This window comes from Rutilus rutilus, assembly GCF_951802725.1.
Source record: "Rutilus rutilus genome assembly, chromosome: 12".
Taxonomy (NCBI): Eukaryota; Metazoa; Chordata; class Actinopteri; order Cypriniformes; family Leuciscidae; genus Rutilus; species Rutilus rutilus.
In genome coordinates this window covers 28,073,602-28,096,250 of record NC_140217.1, presented here as the reverse complement: position 1 = coordinate 28,096,250, position 22,649 = coordinate 28,073,602, and the positions used below count along the sequence as shown (strand labels likewise).

Below are 22,649 nucleotides of genomic sequence, written 5' to 3'. Positions count from 1 at the left end.
TTACATTGATTCAAGATCTCGATTGGATAACAGGAGAGAATATGTTTGTTAGTGTCCATTGTCAAAGATTATTTTTCCCTAAACCTAACTACCTGGGGCGTCTGCACTCGACACCCACCTGATCTTAATATCTCTGGCGTCTTCACTCGACACCAATACCTTAAACCTCTCTGGCTCTTGCGTCTTCAGTCGACAACTGGCTGAGTTTCTAACTAACTTGCTTCCCTAAACTAGCTTCCTGCGCAGGAATAAATCGACAAACAGATCTGCAAATGTCCTTTAAATGCTTTAATCACGGCCAGGAGATCTTCCCGAGCAGTTCTCAGGGAATCTCTCCCAAGAAGCAAGGCCGGAGGATCTCAGACAAATTCCATTGAGAATCCCACCGTAAAACACATATACCACAGTTTTTATAGTATAGAGGTATGGCATAAATGTCAGGCTGCATTACATAATTTCCCCACTATTTGATTGGTTCTTCATAGGCAAACCCCTATGTTACTAGGTAAAGCAAACTCTGATCTTGCGATGACTTCATCTGTAATCACAAGATTCTAACAGACTGTCTAGTTTCATTTCCCAAAACTAAGTTATTTTTACATACATACGCACACGGTCAAAGACACAAGTTTTTCCCCAAAGAGTTTTGACACATTAAAAGCATATGAATGTTATTCCTGCAAGAAAAACAAATGTTAGTTGATTAATTAAAGTTGATTAATTAAAATTCATTCACACCATATATACCTTACATACACTCTTAAAAAAGAAAGTGTCCCAAAAGAAGGTTTTCGCAGTGATGCCATAGAAGAACCATTATTGGTTCCCCAAAGGACCTTTCAGTGAACAGTTCTTAAAAGAACCATTTTTGGCTGGTGTTGGAACAGGAGGAATGTCAATGCAATACTTTTGTCACCCACAGGTATAGCTAGTTCACTTTATAATCACAACCCTGTTATTCATAATTCTATTCATATTTGGAAACAGTTAAAAACACATGTTGTCGTTTTTGCTCTCCATCTCAGCTAACCCCTCCTTTTGCCCTTCTATGTTAGACAGTGCATTTGAGGTTTGAAAAATGTTAGGGTTATGAATATATAGGGGATTTATATGTGAATGGAAAATTTGCTTCCTTTCAACAGCTGTGTGAGAAATATAATATCCCTTCTAATAATTTCTTTAGGAACCTTTAAGTTAGAGACTTTGTGAAGTCTTACATTCCCAATGTCACTGCTACACCTATGTATTTGGATGAGTTTTTGGAAAGACGTCATTGAGATGGTAGTACCATCTCCTTTCTATACAAGGCTTTAGAACAGGTGAAAATTCCTTCTATGGAGAAAAGTAAATCTGCCTGGGAAGAGGAACTTGCGGTGGAAATTCCTATTGAAATATGGGAACTTAGTCTTGAACTTGTCCACAGGTGTTCCATTAATGCAAGACGTTGTCTTATTCAGTTTAAAGTGCTTCATAGGCTTCATTATTCCAAGTGTAAATTTAACTAAATATTTCTAGAAGTGCCTCCATTATGTGACAAATGTCAATTTTTAGATGCTAACCTGTCTCATTGCTATGTTATGTGTCCAATATTACAATGCTTCTGGAACAAAAATGTCCAGGTTTTTTCAGATACATTGGACATATACATTTTGAACCAGATCCTATATTAATTATATTTGGCGTTTCTGAAGAATTTTTGAGACTTACACTGGTGTAACAACAGTTTGTTTCATATGAGTTAAACTTATTCTTTTGTTTTGGAAGAAAGTTCCAACTCTTAAAATATGGCTGACAGAGTTGACTGGGACACTACATTTAGAAAGAATTTGGCCTAAAATACAAGATTTTGTTATTTCAAAAAGTTTAGTTCCCTTTTATTTATTTGTGGAATATTTTGCAGCTGATTTATAATTTGAATTTCGACGATGACAGACAGTTTTCATGGTATATATATATTTTTTTTATATATTGTGGCAGGAGGCGTGAATTTTGATAGGTATATTGGCCTACAAATACACTTTCAGATACTTATTCACGCACACACTTACACAGTAGTCCAAAGCGCAGAGGACGGAAAGGACGCAAGAATGCCCAAAAATGGGAGACAGTGTTGTCACCCAATACCCCCTTGAATGAGGTAATAGAAGGTTAATGTCATAAAACTGATTTCCTCTGGAAAAAACCCAAGAAACTGCACAGGAACAATGTAACCCAGTTCCGTATAAATATGACTGCTTTTTGACCGTTGAGTTGCTGCATTTTTTATTTTGATGTCACTTGCATCCCTAGTGAGAGATTAGTTGTCATCTAGTTAATTTTCGAATTGAAAATTCTTTTTGTTTGAATTGCTCTGCTGTATTATCATAACTTGAGAAACCTCGGATGAGAACAAGTTAAAATTCTACTTCTATCGCTTGAACTGCTCATAAGGTAATTAGCCTTTGTAATATTCACTCATACAGGACTGGCTTGTTGAGATTGAATAAGCTGAAGTTTATAACCTGTAACTTTTTGATGATTTGCTGCTTTTATTGATTGTTGTGTAATCAGTATTTTTATCTTTTGTTTAAATAAACTTTTATTTCATAAAGACAATCACTGTAAAGTCTTGCTTCAGCTGATAAGGATAGTTCTATTAGTTATAGACAAGAGCATTATATAAGCTAGTGACAAGACCACAGACAAACAAAGTCCAAGGAACGATTCTGCTGGAAAGTAAGCATGAATTCGATCTATATGTCTAGTTGACTATGATTATTATTGTTTCACGTGAGTGTAGGGACTACACCTAGATTTGCTGGTATAAATTAAAACAAGCTAGTGAGGGAATAAATCTTATACTGATCTGACAGCAAAAGACTGCCTAGATACAGTGATACTAGGGGTTAATCAGGAAAGTGAGATAAATACCAGATCTCACCACAATATATATATATATATATAATATGTACTGTATATAATTTTGTACCGTATACAGTACAAAAACCATAACTGCTAATCAACTTATTTATATATATATATATATATATATAATTTTTTTTTTTTTTTTAAAGTTGATTAGCAGTTATGGTTTTTGATGAGAGTGATCATGGCAAGTTAAATTGTTCCCTCGTTAATGTGTATGTACAAATCTGCTCTTTTGGAAATTGACTTTTTCAGTAAGAGAGCGCCCACTGCTTGCTTTTGAGTCTTGTATGATTCATGCAACACTTCATAAACTGACTGTTGCTTTTCAAAAAGGAAATAGAAAAGGATTTTTCCACTGGCGGAGTTGTTAGGTGTAGCTCAGGAGAGAGTGTATGTTACATTCAAGTGTGTTTTGTGCAGGTGCACAGATGAAGTTCCCCATTCAAACTATGACCCATTGGACCAGCTAGCTTTAGCACTCTAAAAGTCTGAACGTGATCTTCAACTCTAACTTAAGAATTCTAACAGCTGGCTGCTTATTTCATATTAAACCATTTTAAATTGCATATGATTGTGCAAAGGCTCTGTTGCCTCACAATGAACCTTTCAAAAACCTTTTTCATAACAAACAGCTATTTCTTTTTTCAAAGCATTTTCTCACCATCTAATATTAGCAGACTTTGTTTTATACTGTTTGTGGCCTTTGATTCTTTAATTATCTAATAGCATCACTATGCAGTTATGCTAACTGTGCAATATATGACACCTTTGTCAGAATTACATTTTCAGTCACCTGTGCTTTTAGGTTAGATTAAAAACATTTGCTCATCACAAAACCTCATGATTCTGTTACATGTGTCGTTGCACTTGCATCTGTTTTTCCTATCACTTGGCTCTAATTCTGCTGGAACTGCCATTTAAATTTGGATTTATGTATTTCCATGAAAGTAAAATATCTGCAATGCTATGACCATTGCTTTAGGGAGGAATGAAAGAGGTTTCAAATGAAAAACACATGGTCTCTTCATACCTAAATTTACAGGCGTGTGAATATCAGCCTGGCGAATAAGATCCATTAACGTTGAATGCCAAATAAAATGCACTATTTTACACTGAAAAATTATCTGATGAATAAGTTATGACAACATGTGTTTTTACATTGCTTTAACTCATCAAAATAAGTTAAGCAACTTTCAACTGTTTTACAAGTTATACAAGACTCAGCTCATTTTTTTAAATCAGTTTAAGTTGATTGTATATATTTTTTTAAATTACACTGTAATTGTGCTAATTTGAAGCTGTGGCAAAGCGATAAACTCGTATAAAAATGTTTGAAATGAATGTCTTTGTCACAGTTCAGTTTGTCTTATAGGATACGTTTACACGACGACGATATGCTTAAAACGGAGAAGTTTTTCCTTTGAGTTTCTTGCATACAGACGACACCATTGTCAAAACGGATCTGTGAAAACGACTGAAAAAGCTGCATTCTGCTGCCAAGCCGTTATGGCGATGAAACACTACGTTATACGCATGTGCATGACGTCATCGTTTTCACAGATTCGTGGTTTTGTTGTTTACACGGATACCGTTTTCAAAAACGTACACTTTGAAACCCTTTTTTCTGAAGTTTGCGTTTTCAGTCAATCAAAACGGCGGTGTCATGTAACTGAACGGCCAAAACGCATAATTTCTTTAACGTTTTTAGCTGAAAACGGTGTCGTGCAAACAGCCCCTTAGTTATCATGGCCTTTTAGTTTGTTTTTATTCGTCTCATGTGTTCCTTTGTTTGATTTTTCCGCCACTCCACACACTATGGTTACTGTTGTAGTTTATTCTGTTCAGGTGCAAGTAATATAATTATCTTGTTTGAGTCACTACTTAAGTTCTTCCTTCACAGTCTTTCAGTGTTCAGTCACGCTTACGTTTAGTGTGTGTTGCTCTGCCTTTAGCCATTAAACTTCATGTTGGAACTCTCTTCATATTTCATATTATAGGTCTGTTTGCCTGCAACCACCAGTGACAGTCCTGAAGTGGCACGAATCATTATGAGCACTGCCATCATTTTTACAGTATATGATTAAAATCTTGACAGTTCTTTAGTGAGGCTCTAAAGCGTAACCGAAAGTGCATAGTCTTCTTGACGGCACGTTTGAACAGCCCTTCACTGTCATTTTCTGGTTATTTGGTTGGTTAAGTGCCGATCCCAGATCTGGGAAAGCTCTCGCTTACAGGGCCACAAATTGAAACCAGATTTTGACACTGATGTGTGATGATATTTAATTGAGGCCTTTAGATAATGTATGACCTGTCTGTCCTCCAATCTATGTGAAGCTGTCATTAGCTTCTCTGCTATATTCGATAATTAAAGACTGATTAGCTAGGAATTGTTTATGTCCAGAACAAAGCAAATGTATATTTTTGTGGGGAAACAAAATAAGTGTGACACAAAAATATTTAATATAATATAATATAATAGTTATAATATATATTCATTATTTTAAAGACAATGTAATGTAAGCATCATATTTATGATACTCCTTTTCAGTCTCTATCCACCAAAATGTCCTTGACTTGAAAAAGACATGCTCTTAACATTATTACTATTCATGACTCAATATCCTCAATGTGGCACAGGAAAAAAGTGCATAAAGATAAAAGCTTTGCTTATAAAATGCGATTTACTCTTAATTGCTGTGGTTTTCAGAGCACTTACCTGTAAAATAAAATAAAAATTGCTGTAAAAATGGACTAGCTTTTGCTTAGATAGTTGTTGCGTTACCTTGCTGTGAGCCCCACTGTGCATTTAAATTCAAAGAGCACACTGTGTCCTCATTGCAAAATCACAGACACTATTTTTGACTTTCATTTCCTTTTTCCTGATATGGGCCTCACGCTGTTTATGAGGTAACCAGGCTCTGTGCGAGGCCACGTCTTCCTTTAAAAGTGATCTTCACCTATCGCATGTGAATCATGTTGACTAAAGTGCCTAGAAGACGGCGTGTAACGTGTAATTGACTCGGTTTGCCAGGTTGCACTGAAGAGCCAGTATTGTGGTTTGGATTCAGCTAAATCCAACTATATTTACACTAAGAGGTCTCGCGAGGGGCACGGCCTTTTTTTGCACTATTGGCGCTCTGTGCTGTGAGGTGTTATGTTTAATAAGTTCCTTCAAATCACCGATGGTTTCTCTTTAAATACTGTTATCAGATAAAAAGGTGTTTGTTTAGTGTGATTTTCTGGAATTAGTATTCTAGCGTGTTACTGAGAGTCTGTTTATGGTTAGAATCTCTGGGATTGTTGCTCTTGGGAAAATATATTTCTCACCACAAAACTTCTGTTAAATGGACAAAACACATATGTATTCCCTTCTAAGTAAATGTTTAAATGCTTTACTATTTAACTAAAATAATAAGAAATGTTTTTTCTGAGCAGTTGAGCATAATAATCTTCAGAATTAAGGCCAGTCCAAGGACGATAACAATGAAGATAACTATAAAGTTCTAAATATAAAAAATAGCAGAGTCCACATCACAACTATGACGATAACGGCACAGAGAAACGATATCATTGGAATTACTTTTAGAATGTTTTTTTTTTTTCAGCTGATTAACAATAAAAACATCGACAGCCAATCAGAATCTATTCTGCTTTGAAGAGCTCAAGCTTTTAAGTGGACAAAGAGAGATAAAGAGAGAATAAACAGAGCGTTGTCGTTCATTGGTGTGGACGCTAATATAGTTATCGCTATGGTTATCTTCATAGTTATCGTTCTTGGTGTGAACGGCCCTTTAATCATATTTGAAAGAAATATTTGTAATGGCTACGCTCGCTGCTCTTTGCAAACTTGAGCCCACCAAAATGTTTAATTCTTATTTCATATAATCAATCATCTTGTTAAAAACGAATGCAATGTTCTTGTGAGACTGTTTAAATACTCAACTTTTAATTTATTTGAAGCATTTTAATGAGAAACCTTTTTCAAGCTTTTGATTTTTCCTTATCCACCATTACTAGAGAAATTTCAGATGACATTTAGGATGACTATTATTCATTTACACTTATTCGCAAGGCAGACACTTTTTTCCCCCCAAAGTGGCTTGCAATATACATTTTATGAGTCCATGCACACCCTGGAATTGACCTATGACCTTGTCATTTCATGGCACCATGCTATTCCAGCTATGTCTATTTGATCTATTCCAATCCTAATGTAATAAATATAAGCTTAGAGAATTAATTAATTTTATGCAAGCATCTTAGGGTCTGAATCAAACAGAACTTAAAGGTTCCTTTAATACACTGAAAGTGGATCTTCATTTGAGTGTTAGTAGAACCATCATTTGATCTAAGATGGCAAAAGGGTTTTTTCTCAAAAATTCCATGTTGTAATGTGGAATTCCTCACATTAAGATACTTAAACAAATATAATAGGGAAAAATATCATGATGGATCTTCTTTACGTTGGTGTGGCAGATGTGCTTTCACAGAGAGACAGAGGTGCACATGTGGGAGAAACAGATTTGAATCTGCCGAATGTTGTGTCCTGATTCCATTCCACTTTTCTAATGCTTATGTATAGCATAGTGGCTGAAACTCAGTGCTAGACAGTTATTGGTCCAAACCTCTTCAGGGAGATTGTCACAAGTGTACAGTATTTAACCTACCATTCAAAGGTTTGGTCGGTAAGATTTTTTAATGTTTTTGAACGAAGTCTCTTATGATCACCAGGGCTGCATTTTTTTTATTACAAATACTATTAAGGAAATATTATTACAATTTAATTATTGTTACAATTTAACACTTTTCTATATTAATACTTTTTTTTAAATGTAATTTATACCTGTGATGGCAAAGCTGTATTTTCAGCAGCCATTACTCCAGTCAGTGTCACTTGATCAAAAAAAACATTTCTTATTATTATCAACGTTGAAAGCAATTGTGCTGCTTAATGTTCTTGTGGAAAGCTTGATTTTTTTTTTTTTTTTCGTCAATGAAAAGAACAGCATTTATTTGAATCATAATTTTTTTAACGTTTTTATTTATTTATTTTACGTTTTTTTACACAATTTATTGCATCTCTGCTGAATAAAAGTGCTTTTTAATTTCTTTAAAAAATTGTATTGTACCCCAAATGTACCCCAAACCTTTGAACAGTAGTGTGTGATTTAAGTACTTATACTTTTAATGCAGACTATATAAGTAATAATGTCTTCTTTGAAGCATGAAGTATGAAGCATGGCAGGTGATTTAGAAAGCTACAGCTGGAGCTTTCTTTTACAATTCCTTAGAGTCGCTGGGAAAGTGATTTTAAACATTCCAATGTACTTGGTTGCCACAAATGAGAAACTTTAAAAGTTGCTAAATATAATGTGTCAGTCTGTCTGAAAGTCTGCAGTGGCTGAAAATGTAAAAACCATCCATATTCTGAAGTGGTTGGGTACTTTGTCTTCTCAATTTATGTGATTAGGTCATGACAGCTTCATAATGCAGTATACCACAAGCGTACACACACCGACTGGTTTAAGAGACAAATCTCTTGTTACTTCCCCCGTTGTGCCCCGTCTACCCGTGTCCCCTTCTATTATTCTCATCTGCCTCCTTGCAGAATCACTGTGTGAACACCATGACACGTGAAATTTGAGGAATGGCCTCGTTGGGCTGGTACCAATTTCAAACACCACAGGCTCTTTAATCATATATTATGCTGTAAATGTGTGGAGCACATGAATGCTTCAGAGGCAACGGTCCAGTAATTCCATATGTGACCCTGGATCACAAAAGCAGTCATAAGTCGCACGGGTATATTTGTGGCAATAGCCAACAACACATTGTATAGGTCAAAATTATCGATTTTTCTTTTATGCCAAAAATCATTAGGATATTAAGTAAAGATCATGTTCCATGAAGATATTTTGTAAATTTCCTACCGTAAATATATAAAACATTTATTTTTTGTGAGTGAATGCAGCACAATCGCGAACGTAAATGGACAACTTTAAAGGCGATTTTCTCAATTTTTCAATTAATCTCGGTCAAATATTTTCCCAAACCATACATCAATGATCAATGGAAAGCTTATTTAATCAGCTTTCAGGTGATGTATTAGTATAATACATGTGACTGGTGTTTTGTGGTCCAGGGTCACATATGTTTACTATAGTCTTACTGTGACCTAGATCTGTTCACACTCTGCCTGAAATATGTTCATAAACTGAGGGACCTCACCTGAGCTACTGTATGTTTCTGTGCAGTACAGGAATACCTTTTGAAATGCCTCTGAGAGTAAAAAACTCCCAACATACACTGCTGAGCGAATGAAAAATGATTGTGGGATTTTTAGGGACTATTAAGGTAACACTGCATTTTGGATACAAATGACACCTTAGTGTCATCCACTATCAAATATTTACCAGCTTTACTAGATTGAACATGCATTTATTGATTAATTTGAATTAGAACTTGAAATTTAGCACCGATTTTTATTCATAAATATGATACATAATGCTATTTAATAATAAATACAATATTAAATTGTATTTGCAGTTGCATTAACTTACGATCTTAAAAGATATCTCTGAAGTTGATTGTTAACGAAGTGTTAAAAGTGTTTTGAACTTGGGAAAGTGACTTTGGGAGATGCTGGCAGAATAACACACCAAAGAATTCTCTCCCCACTGCGCCGTAACCCCGGTATGCACTGCAGCGAGTAATTGAGGGTCCTTGTAACCCAGGTCATGACTGCGCTTTACCCTGTGTGGTATCCCCTCTGCTTGGGAGTTCACAGAGAGGTTTGCAGAGTCACACGTGTTAACCAAATAGGGTTGTCCCTGGGGAGACAAAGTAAATTTATAAGAGACACCATAAAAAGGAAGAAGTGAGTTAGTTGTTTCTCATTATTGAGCTCTCAAAGCCCCGCAAAACTACACAAGGGTTCTTCATTGATTGTTATGCAGTTCTTTCTGGGTTTTATTTTTATTTTAGGCCATTAGATATTTTGTTCTGTTAAAGCAATAAGCCCCCAAGAAGTCGTGGTTTATTAGTGACCTCATTGTAAATGTAGTTTAAGTTATGCAATATGCACAATGCAGGGCCTACCTAGCAAGATTTCATAAAATAAACAAACTGCAATAATTTAGTTGACAAATAATAATTCTTCCACCAAGTAATGTGGTCCTTATGCAACATTTATCATGCTTATGAAACAACACAAATACTCCACAACACACATCAGCATTAGCACAGTAAAGGCCCGATCACACCAAGAATGCTAACTATAAAGACAACTACAATTCTGTCATGACAACTCTTGGAGAGATTGGTATGGTAATAGAGATTGGCATGGTAATACTGAGATTTGCAGCCAGTACTATTTCATAGTGTGATCAGTTAAGGGGGAAGTGACATTTTGACTTAACTGGTCATTCATACTGGCACTAACACACTCTCTGAGGTAACGTCTGACCCACAGTCAGACAGTCCACATCCCCTGGTCAGTTTTTTGTTTTCTTGCGATGTCAGGCCAGAAACATACTCTGCGAGTAGGTACGTTCAGAGACATGAATGCTCAGCCAATGCACTGCAAATGAGCTATCCCTATACTAAGCACTCAAGAGGTGATAAAGTTACATTCAAATCAAATGTCTGTGTCATTATTCAGGCTGATCGCTATAAACATGTTTGCGGCCAATGTTTAATGCTGAGAATGTAATTTAGGAAAGAAACTATGCATGATCAAGTAAGTGTTTGCATTCACATTATTTTGTGTTTTACCATTAACTAAAAACAGAAAACTTTTTATGCATTTTAGCCGTTCATTTACACGACAATGGTGTTTTGGGGGCCTGAAAACGCAAGCTTTTGAAAAATGCAAGGTTTTGAAAATGATACCGGTACTGTCTTCATGTAAACTACAAAAACGCGAATTTGTGAAAACGGTGACGTCATGCACATTTGATTACGTGTTCAGTATTGGCATGTAGTTTTTCTTTACAAAGTGACATCGCCAACTACTGGCCTGGCATGCATAATACAGTGGTTTTAATCGGTTTCACGGATCCATGTGAACTGGGATCGTTTTGACAATTTTGTCGTCTGTACGCGAAAAAAAACGCAAAAGACGTAAACGTAGCCTAAAACCCTATTTGGACGGTAATTGTTTCTCATGGGGACGGAAGGTATTTTCAACATTTACAGGGGCTAGTCAGGCCAAATCCAGAATGTTCGTTTTTTTCTCCCACCACCCACGTAAAAATCCTCGGCTGAATTACCTACTGTTTTTTGACAAACATCAAGGTCATGTGATCCTTTCTGACCACTGCGGAGCACCGTACGATAACTGTTGCACTTCACTGTAATTTGCATGCATTTTAAAGATGTACACTTTTATTACTGAAATGCTGGAAAATATTTAAAAGAACAATATTTGATCACCACACCACCTCAGCGAGTGGGAGAAAGTGGAGAAAAAGCATGTAAACATTTGAAATGGGCCGTTATTGTGGTAGTAATATAAAAAAACTACATTTTTAAATATGTAGGCCCTATTATATACAATTATAGGCCTATACATTAAAAATATAAACCAAGCAGCTTTATGTTTACCTCGTCTATAAATAAGAGGCTGCATTAACTTATTTCCGTTAATTTTCATATTTTTAAAATGACATCCATCATTTTGAGATAAAATGCAAGACAGAAAACCATTTCAAATATAGTGCGTCTAGCTTCCTATTTTTGAACAGGAGATTTAAATAATTACATAATAAATAGGACATTCTGAATTTAGTCCAAACATATGACAATTTTATTTACAGCAGAGAATCATGTGACTGACCACGGTGTTTCTGGGTTCGTAGGATCACAAAAACTCGCTCCTCCACCGTGAATAAATCGTCATCCGAATGCATGAGTTCTATCTCTGAGGTGCCTTGCAAATTCATTTTTACAGACATCCACGAGACACCCACAGACATCCATGAGAAACAATTGACATCCGAATAGGTCTTAGGTTTGGTTTTCCCTGTTTCTGTTTACCTGAGTTCTACTTCCTTGTTTGTTTCCATGGTTTCTACTAGAGTTACACATCTATTCCTTGTTCTGTTAACTATCTTCCCTTGTGTATTTAAGCCCTGAGTTCTCCTTAGTTCCTTGTCCAGTGTTAACGTTACGTTTCATGTGTAGAGTTTATGTTCCTGTTGTTCATTACACATATCTTTAATTGTCTTCCTGCGTTGTGCATCTATCTTTGTGGATTATACACAGCAGCCTGTAACAAATATGAACTATTAAGTACCCTTGTGAAAAAGAAGTACACTTTAGCATACAAAGTGTACTTATTAAGGAAATAATACTTAAAATGAATATACTTAAGTACAAACTGAATGTAATGTTTTCGGTCACTGAATTGCATGTAATTGCTATTAAATTGCTATTAAATGAAATGTGTTATTAAATAAGATTGATATGAAATGCAGTTACTTGAACTAGCTTTTTGGCGCACCTAAATAGAACTTATATGTATATATTATATAATATTATATTATATTACATAATTTCATACTTTTAAGATTTGAAGTACACTACAAGCACATTCAATGAACTTGAACTTGTTTATTAGTAATACCAGCATACATCTCGTGTCACAAGTTTATCATGGATTTTTGCAATGTTCTGTTTCTGTTCTAAACTTTTTTTATAGCATACTTTAAACAGAAGCATCTGCATACTGAATTTATGTAAATATGAATGTTAAGATGTGCTGGCTAGTTTTATTGTGTGTCTGTGTTTGTTCAAAACTCTATGTACAAAGCAGACCTTCATAAAAGTTTTGATGGTCAGTAATTGAAGTAAACCCAGAGAGCAAGTATTTTCTCTTTGAACTCAGAGACTTTGTACATTTTTTCAACTCTAGCCACAATGCCTTGTGAAGTTTTCCCAACAATTGTTGCTGTTCTCACGTCATTATAACGAATATATGGAAATTCCATTATGCTCTGCAGGCAATTATTGCATCTTTATTGACCAAATTAAAACCATTGCCTCAAAATAACAACAACCTGTTTTCCCATTAAACGTGTGTCATGGCTCAGTGCCTTTTTTTAATGAAAGAATAAAAAACTGAATGAAAGGATGAAGACCAGCCATTGATATGAGCATTTGGGCAGCATAATCTGTTGCCGTTCCTTAAATTACTTTCTTTCTTCGGTGCAACACGAAAGAAGATATTTTAAAGAATGTTTCATTGTATGGAAAAAAAAATATCTTCTTTTGTGTAACACCGAAGAAAGAAAGTCATACATGTTTGAAAGTGAGAGTGTGAAGTCTGGGCTGAAATTTGCTCAAGGGTTGATTCCTCTCTTAGTTGAGCTTTATTTTAAGCAGAAATCATGTTAAAACAGTTCCTGAATGTCTGTGGCGAAATGAAGTCATGAGTTTTTTTCTAACCGTGTGTCTCATTCTCCAGGAATGATAGTCCCATCTCCGCTTGAGATGAGGCAACTTTGGAAGATGCTCTTTCCGCTCCTTATTCTCCTTTACCTATCAGGAGCTGTCAAGTCTCAAGTAAATCCAGGTAGTTATGTTTTTTTTTTCTTCATTTTATAAAATGAGATTAAATGACTCAAGCTGTAAACTGTACAATACAAAGTCATTCAGCTGATCATTTTATCCAAAGCGACTTGGAATTGAATGGCTTACTCAACAGAACAATGATTATAACTCATGAATTTCAGAGTTTGAAGGAACTCAAGCCCAAAGCTTAACTAGTAGTCTTCGATATTATATTAACTGAACAACATTTGGTGACATAAATTTGCTATGGGGTTAAACTCAAAAACTTTATGAGACAAGTCGCTATGGAAATCAGTTGTTGTGGTACCACTAACAGCATGTGGTCACAATCTCAGATTTTATTGTCCATGAATGTTAAGTTTTTCTGAAAGTCAGTTTGCTGCAAATTGCAATGCTATTTTTGACTAGGTTTGAAACAGCCTTGTACTGTAGTGGCGATCAGTCTAAGATTGAGGTCTGCGAATAAGGTTTGGAAGATGCCCAGGTTCCATTCTGGTTCTCATGGCTTCTTCTCTTTTGTCTGTGTCTTTCAACTCTGGCTTTTTCTCTCTAGCATGGGTGGTTTGTGGGGAGGAAAGTGTGATGTCAATGTGAGGTTCAATTATATTTTACAAGGAAACCAGAAGCCAGCTCATGGTGAGCAGCCGTACAGTAGAGACTAAAGCATAAGTCTGGAAAGCGGCTAATACCACCATGGCTTGAGACAGTTTCTTCTGGGATCCCCCAGGATGAAAACCACACTGTGCTCTTGTACTATATTGGGCTGTGTTCCTTTATGAAGCAGATGAGTTTGATTAACCAAGGTAACATTGCTTCCTTCCTCTGATCTTGTGTCAGTTGCTGTTCCATATTTAAAAAAAATGAAGGCAGGCATGACATTAAAGCCTAACATTGACACACGCCACTCAGTGGTTTATTTTGAAGCCATATTGTGCTTTAATGTATCGTAGAGGAGGATACCAGTCCATCCAGATTGTTTAATTGTCGCTTTGCTTGGTCGAACTACAAAGTAATGTTTGGCTTGTTTCAAAGTAAACATGGAATATGTAAAATGGTTTGTTAAAAATCCTTCTGTGTGGTTTATGTAAAGGGAGTCTAAATTGTTTAAAGGCCTTGTGGTACATGCAAAAATAACAGAATTACACTCAGCTGTTCTGTTGCTGACCGAACACTCTGGATTGTTACTTTCCGGTTTGAAAGTGTCAGAGAGGAGTGGGTGAAGGAGTCGTGAGTGGCCCTGCCAAGCATGTTCACCCCAGGATCAAAAGAAAGAAATGAGGAAAGAAATTATGTTTTGCATGAGGAAAAATATGCTTATTATTAGGAACATTAAGATTTTAATTTGTGACATTATTTTCATGACATTTAAAGTAAAAAATAAATCTCATTCTAATGTAATGGGAAATAAAACTAAAGTGAAATCACTACAAAATTTAAATGATTTACATAAATTATTTAAGTACTGTATAATAAGACATAATCCTAAGAAGAATCATTGAAAATAATTCAACATAAATGAAAACAAAACAAGTACAGCACCTGCATGCAATGAATTATAGTTGTTGTATAATTGCTCCATTTTTTTTATTAGTCATTCATTCATTCATTCCCTCCATCCTTCCTGCCTTCCTTCCTTCTTTCCTTCCTTCCTTCCAGAAACATGATCTTGAGAAATTAATCTCAAGAAAGTCTCATTAGAGTTCCTGTGTAAAATAACTCTAATGGTCCTAAAATAGGCACAAAAAAAGGGAAATATATACTGTGTATATACAGTGATGTGAATAAGTTTAGGCACCCATGCTAAAGTTGCCTAAAAAGAGGAATAAAAATTCATCTTTTGGAAATTGATCTTAATGCCTTAATTAAAAAAAATTAGGAAAAATTCAACCTTTAAGGACACCAATTTTCTTTGTGAATGAATAATGTATCGTAAATAAATAAATGTTCTTCCTTAAAATACAGGGTGCATAAGTCAGGACACCCCTATGTTAAATTCCCATAGAGGCAGGCAGATTTTTATTTTAAAGGCCAGTTATTTCATGGATCCAGGATACTATGCATCCTGATAAAGTTCCCTTGGCCTCTGGAATTAAAATAGCCGCACATCATCACATAGCCTTCACCATACCTAGAGATTGACATGGGGTACTTTCCATAAGATCATCTCTCAATGCAAATCAAACCAGCTATTAGGCTAACTGAAATAAAACCATGCCAGTCTATAGGTATGGTGAAGGCTATGTGATGATGTGGGGCTATTTTAATTCCAAAAACCAAGGGAACTTTATCAGGATGCATATTATCCTGGATCCATGAAATAACTGGCCTTTAAAAATAAAAATCTTGGGTTGTCCTGACTTATGCACCCTGTATTTTAAGGAAGAACATTTATTTATTTAAGATACATTATTCATTCACAAAGAAAATTGGTGTCCTTAAAGGTTGGATTTTTCCTCATTTTTTAAATTAAGGCATTAAGATCAATTTCCAAAAGATGATTTTTTTATTCCTCTTTTTATGCAACTTTACATGGGTGTCCAATGTCCATACTTATTCACATCACTGTGTATATATACATACATACATACATACATACATACATATATATATATATATATATATATATATATATATATATATATATATATTACAATGACATGGTGAAAATAATTATGCTCACCATTCATTTCATTCCACCGTTTTGTTTTTGTTTTTTTTGCTTTACTGATATGAAAATGAAGGGTGCCTCCTGTGCCCTTCATATTGAAAATACAGATTTATAATGACATGTTAGAAATAATTATCACAACATGCTCATTGCTCACCATGCATTACCATTTGCATGTTGTTGTTGTTGCTTTTTGCGCTGTGCTTTACAGTTTGAATCAATACACTACTATGCTTTGAAACACTGTCTTAGTGATATATCATGGTATCCCATAATTGCTGCCTAGTGCCTAATATTATTACTTATCATCACAGACACTTAACAAATCTTCAGTTTAAATATATATATTTTTTTTTTGTACAGGCTGGTGGTTAGAAAGGAAAGAACACCATGCTAAAGGAGTGGTGAAATGTAACGGGATAGAGTCCATCACTCAAACCTCATTGAACTGCGTGTGAGCTCTTGTGTGTGGATGTGACCTTGCTTTGAGTTTATTATTGAATGTAGCAGGAGCGCAAGCATGATTCTTTACAATGGATTCAACAATCAGACTGGAGTCTGTGGCTTGTACATACCAGACATTTTGACAACAGGAAAGAATATCGAAACAGCTTCTATTTCTTACTTTTTCTTTGCTCCAAGGCTTTGTGTGTTTTTCAGATATTTGTTTCTGCAGCTCATAAGTCACGGCAGCAGTCTTTCTCACATTTACAGTTTGATCGTTTTGGTATTCAGCTAGTTGACCTTATTGTTAGTGACAGAAGTTAATGACAGTGTTTCAGATAAATTGTATAAATTGTTGCTTTCCATTCTTTCCAGGAGAGGGATGCTGTAACCTCTTTAAATATCAGTTTTGCTCCTTCATATTTCCGCTGGAAATAAAGCCGCATTTTTTCCTACTTCTGGAAAAGTGTGTTGCTGAACTCAGTAGCTATGAGATCTCCTCTGCCAACTTTCCTCTGTTTAAAATTCCCAAAGACTGTAGTTATACCATCCTACTCTCTGCTTTTTTCCACTTTGAGTTATAGACTCTTACTTTTTCTACTGTAAAAAAAAAAAGAAAGAAAAGAAAAAAAAATTAAGCACCTCCTCCAGCAGTTTACATGTGATTAAAAGTGTGTGTATGTTACTATACACTTGTGTGCGTGTGCGTGTGTGTGTGTGTTTGTGTGTGCAAGGCTTTGGACCGTGCAGTTAGACAGCAAACATGGTGGAACAAATGTGCCATTCACAAGGATTAAAGATGGAAAAAAAACGGTTGGCAGGAGGGGGAAATAAGCGCCACTCGGACCAATGAATTACTGCACAAGACCAGAGTGGCCCATGAGAGAAAGAGAGAGAGGAAAGACCAAAAGCCACAGTTTCTTCACACAACATGAGTATTTTTCCACCTTTCTGAAGTGAGGAATATTTTTAGACTGAATATTTTACTCCATCTGATACTGAGGCTATAACCGTCCACTCTGGGAGAGTAGAAAAACAGAGACTAAATACACAGTGCTGTGAATGTATGAACGGAACAAACTTTCTTTACAAATCTTATTTTATTAATCCATTCTCATCATTGAGAATAGACTACACTGCTTTATGTTCATATATTTGCAAATTATTTTACTACCTTGCCGTGCTTTTTCTTATTGTGACCTTGTGAGATCATCTGTTAACACATAGCTAGCCCTGAGTCTGCAGCCGAACAGTACTGCATTTGAAAGACATTTTATCTATGTGGCACTCTTGTGTCAATCGTCTAACACTGCTTTGCCTGCGTTCACAAAGCTATGATGAAAACTCAGCCCTGAATTACAAAAGCACATTCTCTTTCTCTTTTTGTGTGTGGATATTTTAGCTGAGTGTTACAGCTAAAATGATTCAATTTATGAAAAAAATATTTTAAAATATATTATTTCTATTATATGTTTTATAATATATAAAAACGGTGTGTGGTATATAACAGTATACATATATAACAATAATATATAGAAAAATGTATATAACATAATATGATAAAATAATAAAATTATTTATTTTAAATAAAAAAAGTATTTTCAATCAGAGTTTAAACCATCAGTCAAATATATAATTTAAATGTATAAATAAAAGAAATTACCTACATATATTTTTAACAAACATTTGAATACATTAAAAATAACATTTATTGCAATATTTGAAAAGTGCATTGAAATATACACAATATAAAATATTGCTTAAATTGATGTTCCCTGTAAATGTAATACTTTGTTAGTATTCTCTATATTGCCCAGTCTTAGCATGTTAAAGTATATCTGCCTGTTTTTGAGCATGAGTGCATGTGTGTGTTAAAGAAAGAGAAGAGAGAGAGTGATGGGGGAGGAGGATGCCGTTCTGTTACATCTGGAAGAGCTTTTTGTTGGGGGATTCAACTCGTTTTGGATTATATCAGCTTGTCATTGCCAAAACCAAGCCTCTGAGGTTTCCCCCATCTTGACTTTTAAGCAAACATTTGGAAGAGAGACAGAAGAAAAAAAAATGAAAAGAGAGACAAAAAGTCCTTCACCACTATCCTTGCTATTGCTGGCAGGATCACAAAGCCTATTTTGTTGAGATGGAGGGGCCACTTGGAATAGGAGTGTCCTTGTACACTTTATTTTTTACATGTCCGGATCTTCAAACAGACACTCAGAGAGATATTATGAGAGATTAAGATTTATATATCCTTTCTTGCTCAGAAGTATTATGTGATTTTTGCGATAATAATATAAAATAATGTTTCTAATAAATCAGTGGGTAGTGGTCTCAAGCACTACACACTTCTCTTTACACAGGGGTTCTTCAAGGCCCATCTCTTCTCACATGGAAAATGTAACTATAAATCAGTACATTTTAGAATCTTTAAAAGAATTTACTTAATTTATTCTTGGTCAGCTTTTCACTTTTATACTTTTTTTCAACCAATCATCCACTGTTGCCAAGTCCTGTAGATTCAAAATAAAATGTAAACTACAGTAATAAAATAATTTACGTTTTACATGCTATTTTTGAACACAATATTTATGAATATGAATCAATATGAATATTTGATCTTTTTATCATTTATAATGGCGATATATTGTAATAAAAGCATTTTTCTGTACATATTTTGTTTCTAAAACATCATAATCTCAACCAAACCCTTTGCATTTCTGTCTATTTCTCTCATGAATCAATCTGTAATATTAAATATTATTCATAAAATTCAGGTGCAAATTTTTTTTACATTTTAGTAATTAGCAATTCTCTACTGTTCATGTAGGCAAATAAGGGGAATCCACTGAAACGCATAGGAAATAGGAATAAAAAAAGTTATGTGTGAATATTAAGTATTGTCTGCATGCCTATGATTTGTGAGTGTTATTTGCATATAAAAGTTGATGGGCAAATAAACACTAACTACATTTTTACAGGTGTGTGTCGGTCCCCGTTAGGAATGTCCAGAGGCCAGATCTTAGATGAAGACATCTCAGCTTCTAGTCAGTGGTCTGACTCCACAGCAGCAAAGTATGGCAGGTATGAACACACACACAGTGTTTTCCATGAGTTGTAGTGCAGGTTATCTTGGTGAGAGCAAACCATCTGGGGAACTGTGGGTGGCCTTCTCTTAGCCTCACTAAAATGATGTAATTATGCTTCCTCCATATATTGCTTCTGCATTTTCACTGATTTTAAGTGTTCCCAACACATTCCCCTTCGCCCAAAATGAACCATTTTAGACTGATTTATGAATGCGGTCCAGTGACCAAAGAAAAATTCAAAGAGATTGCTGTAAATGAAACCGATGTTTATGCGAATTTTTCTGTGTGTCTTAGGCTGGACTGTGAGGAAGGAGATGGCGCATGGTGCCCTATAGCAGGAGACCCTGAGAATATGAACGAGTTCCTGCAGATCGACCTCCGTTCTCTGCACTTCATCACTCTGGTGGGCACTCAGGGACGTCACGCAGGGGGCATTGGTAATGAGTTTGCCCAGACATACAAGATCAAATATAGCCGCGATGGCAGCCGCTGGATCTCCTGGCGCAACAGGCAGGGCAAAGAGGTACGTACTGATGCACTGGTCGGTGTTTAAAATCTGCTGCAGTCGTTGGAAACAGTCTTTAAGTGTGTTCAGTTCAGTCTTAGAATGTTTCAACTAGTCTTTAAAGCTACACTGTGTCATTTTTTAAGTTGATTCTTAGCAAAAACACTTTGTTCTTTCAAAATGATATGTGCTCATTAATGTGTAATTACTTCTACCAACTAATCAAGTATTCTCGTAAGCGTAGAATCTGCCATTTAGAATACATACGAGCGAGTCGCTCGAATGGCGGCAGCCATGTTGCGCCTCCATCTTGAAAATACATTAGCCAAAGAGGGACATACCTGGAAATTCAAGCTTCGCCTTTTGCGTTTTGACACTCAGCGGCACCGTGACGAATGCGAGGGGGAGATTACTCGCGACTGCCGGCAGATTTGAAATAATACGACCACCGTAGGAGTTAAAGGGATACTCCACTTTTAAAATGAAAATTCTGTCATCATATACTCACCCTCATGTTGTTTCAATCCTTTATGAATTTCTTTCTTCTGCTGAACAGAAAGGAAGATATTTAGAAGAATGTCAGTAACCAGACAGTTTCTGGTCTCATTGACTTCCATAGTATATATTTTTTCCTACTATGGAAGTCAATGAGACCAGAAACTGTCTGGTTACTGACATTCTTCTAAATATCTTCCTTTCTGTTCAGCAGAAGAAAGAAATTCATACAGGTTTGAAACAACATGAGGGTGAGTATATGATGACAGAATTTTCATTTTAAAGTGGAGTATCCCTTTAAAACGCCCTCGGAATGGGAGGGGCTAGAAAGTAATATTGAGTTGGTAGTCATAAACAATTTCACCACTAGATGGGAGAAAATCCTACACAGTGTAGCTTTAAGTGTGTCCCCGGCATTATTCAGCTGATTACATATTACTATTAATATATTATAGTATTATATTATATTATATTACAAAATAAATTATTAATATTTCAAATAAATGCTGTTGTTTTGAACTTTCTATTCGTAAATGTCAAAAAAATGTCATGACTCTGCTCTTAACATTGATAAATATAAAAAATGTTTCTTGTGCACCAGATCAGCACATTACAATGATTTCTGTAGGATCATGTGACACTAAAGACTGGTGTAATAGCAATTACTAGTATAATATTATATGATATTATAATGTTATATAATATTATTAAAAAAAAACATAACTCACAAGTCACATCTGAATGTGATGTAATATGTCAGTAGATATTGCGATGTTGCTGTCAAAAACAACATGGCCAAAAGTATGTGGGCACCATTTAACATGATTGACTTTTTCTGCTACACCTATTACTGAACTCTGACTTGTGATGCAGACTGAATCACAATCACACCATGTTGGTTCGTTGGCCAGAGGAGAACTGGGCCTAGTTTCTCCATTCTGTCACCTGATGGAGTTTGGGTTCCTTGCCTCTGTCGCCTCTAGCTTGCTTAATTGGGGACACTTAATATTCAACAATTTTATTGATCTGACTGTATGGACGCTGTTGGGTGAGAACTGAGCTGGATGATGGCAAATTGTTTTGCAGAACTGCTTTATAGATGAAATGAACTAATTTAAAGGGATACTCCACTTTTTTCGGAAATATGCTCATTTTACATCTCCCCCAGAGTTAAACAGATGAGTTTTACCGTTTTAGAATCCATTCAGCCGAACTCCGGGTCTGACGGTACCACTTTTAGCATAGCTTAGCACAGATCATTGATTCTGATGAGTCCAGTAGCATTTCTTTCAAAATGACCAAAGAGTTTCAATATTTTTCCTATTTAAAACTTGACTCTTCTGTAGTTAAACCGTGTACTAAGATCGACGGAAAATGAAAAGTTGCGATTTTCTAAGCCTATATGACTAGGAACTACTCTCATTCCAGCGTAATAATCAAGGAACTGTGCGGCTGTACCATGAGTGCAGCAGGCGTAATGATATGACGCAGCGCCTGAAAATAGGTCTAATAGGTTAGACAAACTTAGTCCCGGTCACGTTGGAAGAAGTTACCGAGCTGGGGACTATTTTCAGGCGCTGCGTCATATCACTACGCCTGCTGCACTCATGGTACAGCCACACAGTTCCTTGATTATTACGCTGGAATGAGAGTAGTTCCTAGCCATATAGGCTTAGAAAATCGCAACTTTTCATTTTCCGTCGATCTTAGTACACGGTTTAACTACAGAAGAGTCAAGTTTTAAATAGGAAAAATATTGAAACTCTTTGGTCATTTTGAAAGAAATGCTACTGGACTCATCAGAATCAATGATCTGTGCTAAGCTATGCTAAAAGTGGTACCGTCAGACCCGGAGTTCGGCTGAATGGATTCTAAAACGGTAAAACTCATCTGTTTAACTCTGGGGGAGTTGTAAAATGAGCTTATTTCCGAAAAAAGTGGAGTATCCCTTTAATAATTGATGATCTTTACAACT

At 35.6% G+C, this 22,649-nt stretch overlaps 1 protein-coding gene across 4 annotated transcripts in view; it reads left to right on the top strand.

Moving 5' to 3' along the window:
- The window catches only part of ddr2a (discoidin domain receptor tyrosine kinase 2a), a 36,656-nt gene that overhangs the window by 2,295 nt on the left and 11,712 nt on the right, over window positions 1–22,649 (top strand). For 2 of the 4 annotated variants that reach the window (XM_084426146.1, XM_084426143.1), the window contains exons 2-4: window positions 13,373–13,480; window positions 19,567–19,669; window positions 19,969–20,197. In XM_084426146.1, coding sequence (XP_084282272.1) covers window positions 13,375–13,480; window positions 19,567–19,669; window positions 19,969–20,197 — 438 coding nt within the window. In that variant the 5' untranslated portion in view covers window positions 13,373–13,374. Of the gene's footprint in view, window positions 1–2,257; window positions 2,431–2,627; window positions 2,716–13,372; window positions 13,481–19,566; window positions 19,670–19,968; window positions 20,198–22,649 lie in introns of those variants that run through there. The other 2 variants (XM_084426144.1, XM_084426145.1) reach the window with 2 other exon arrangements.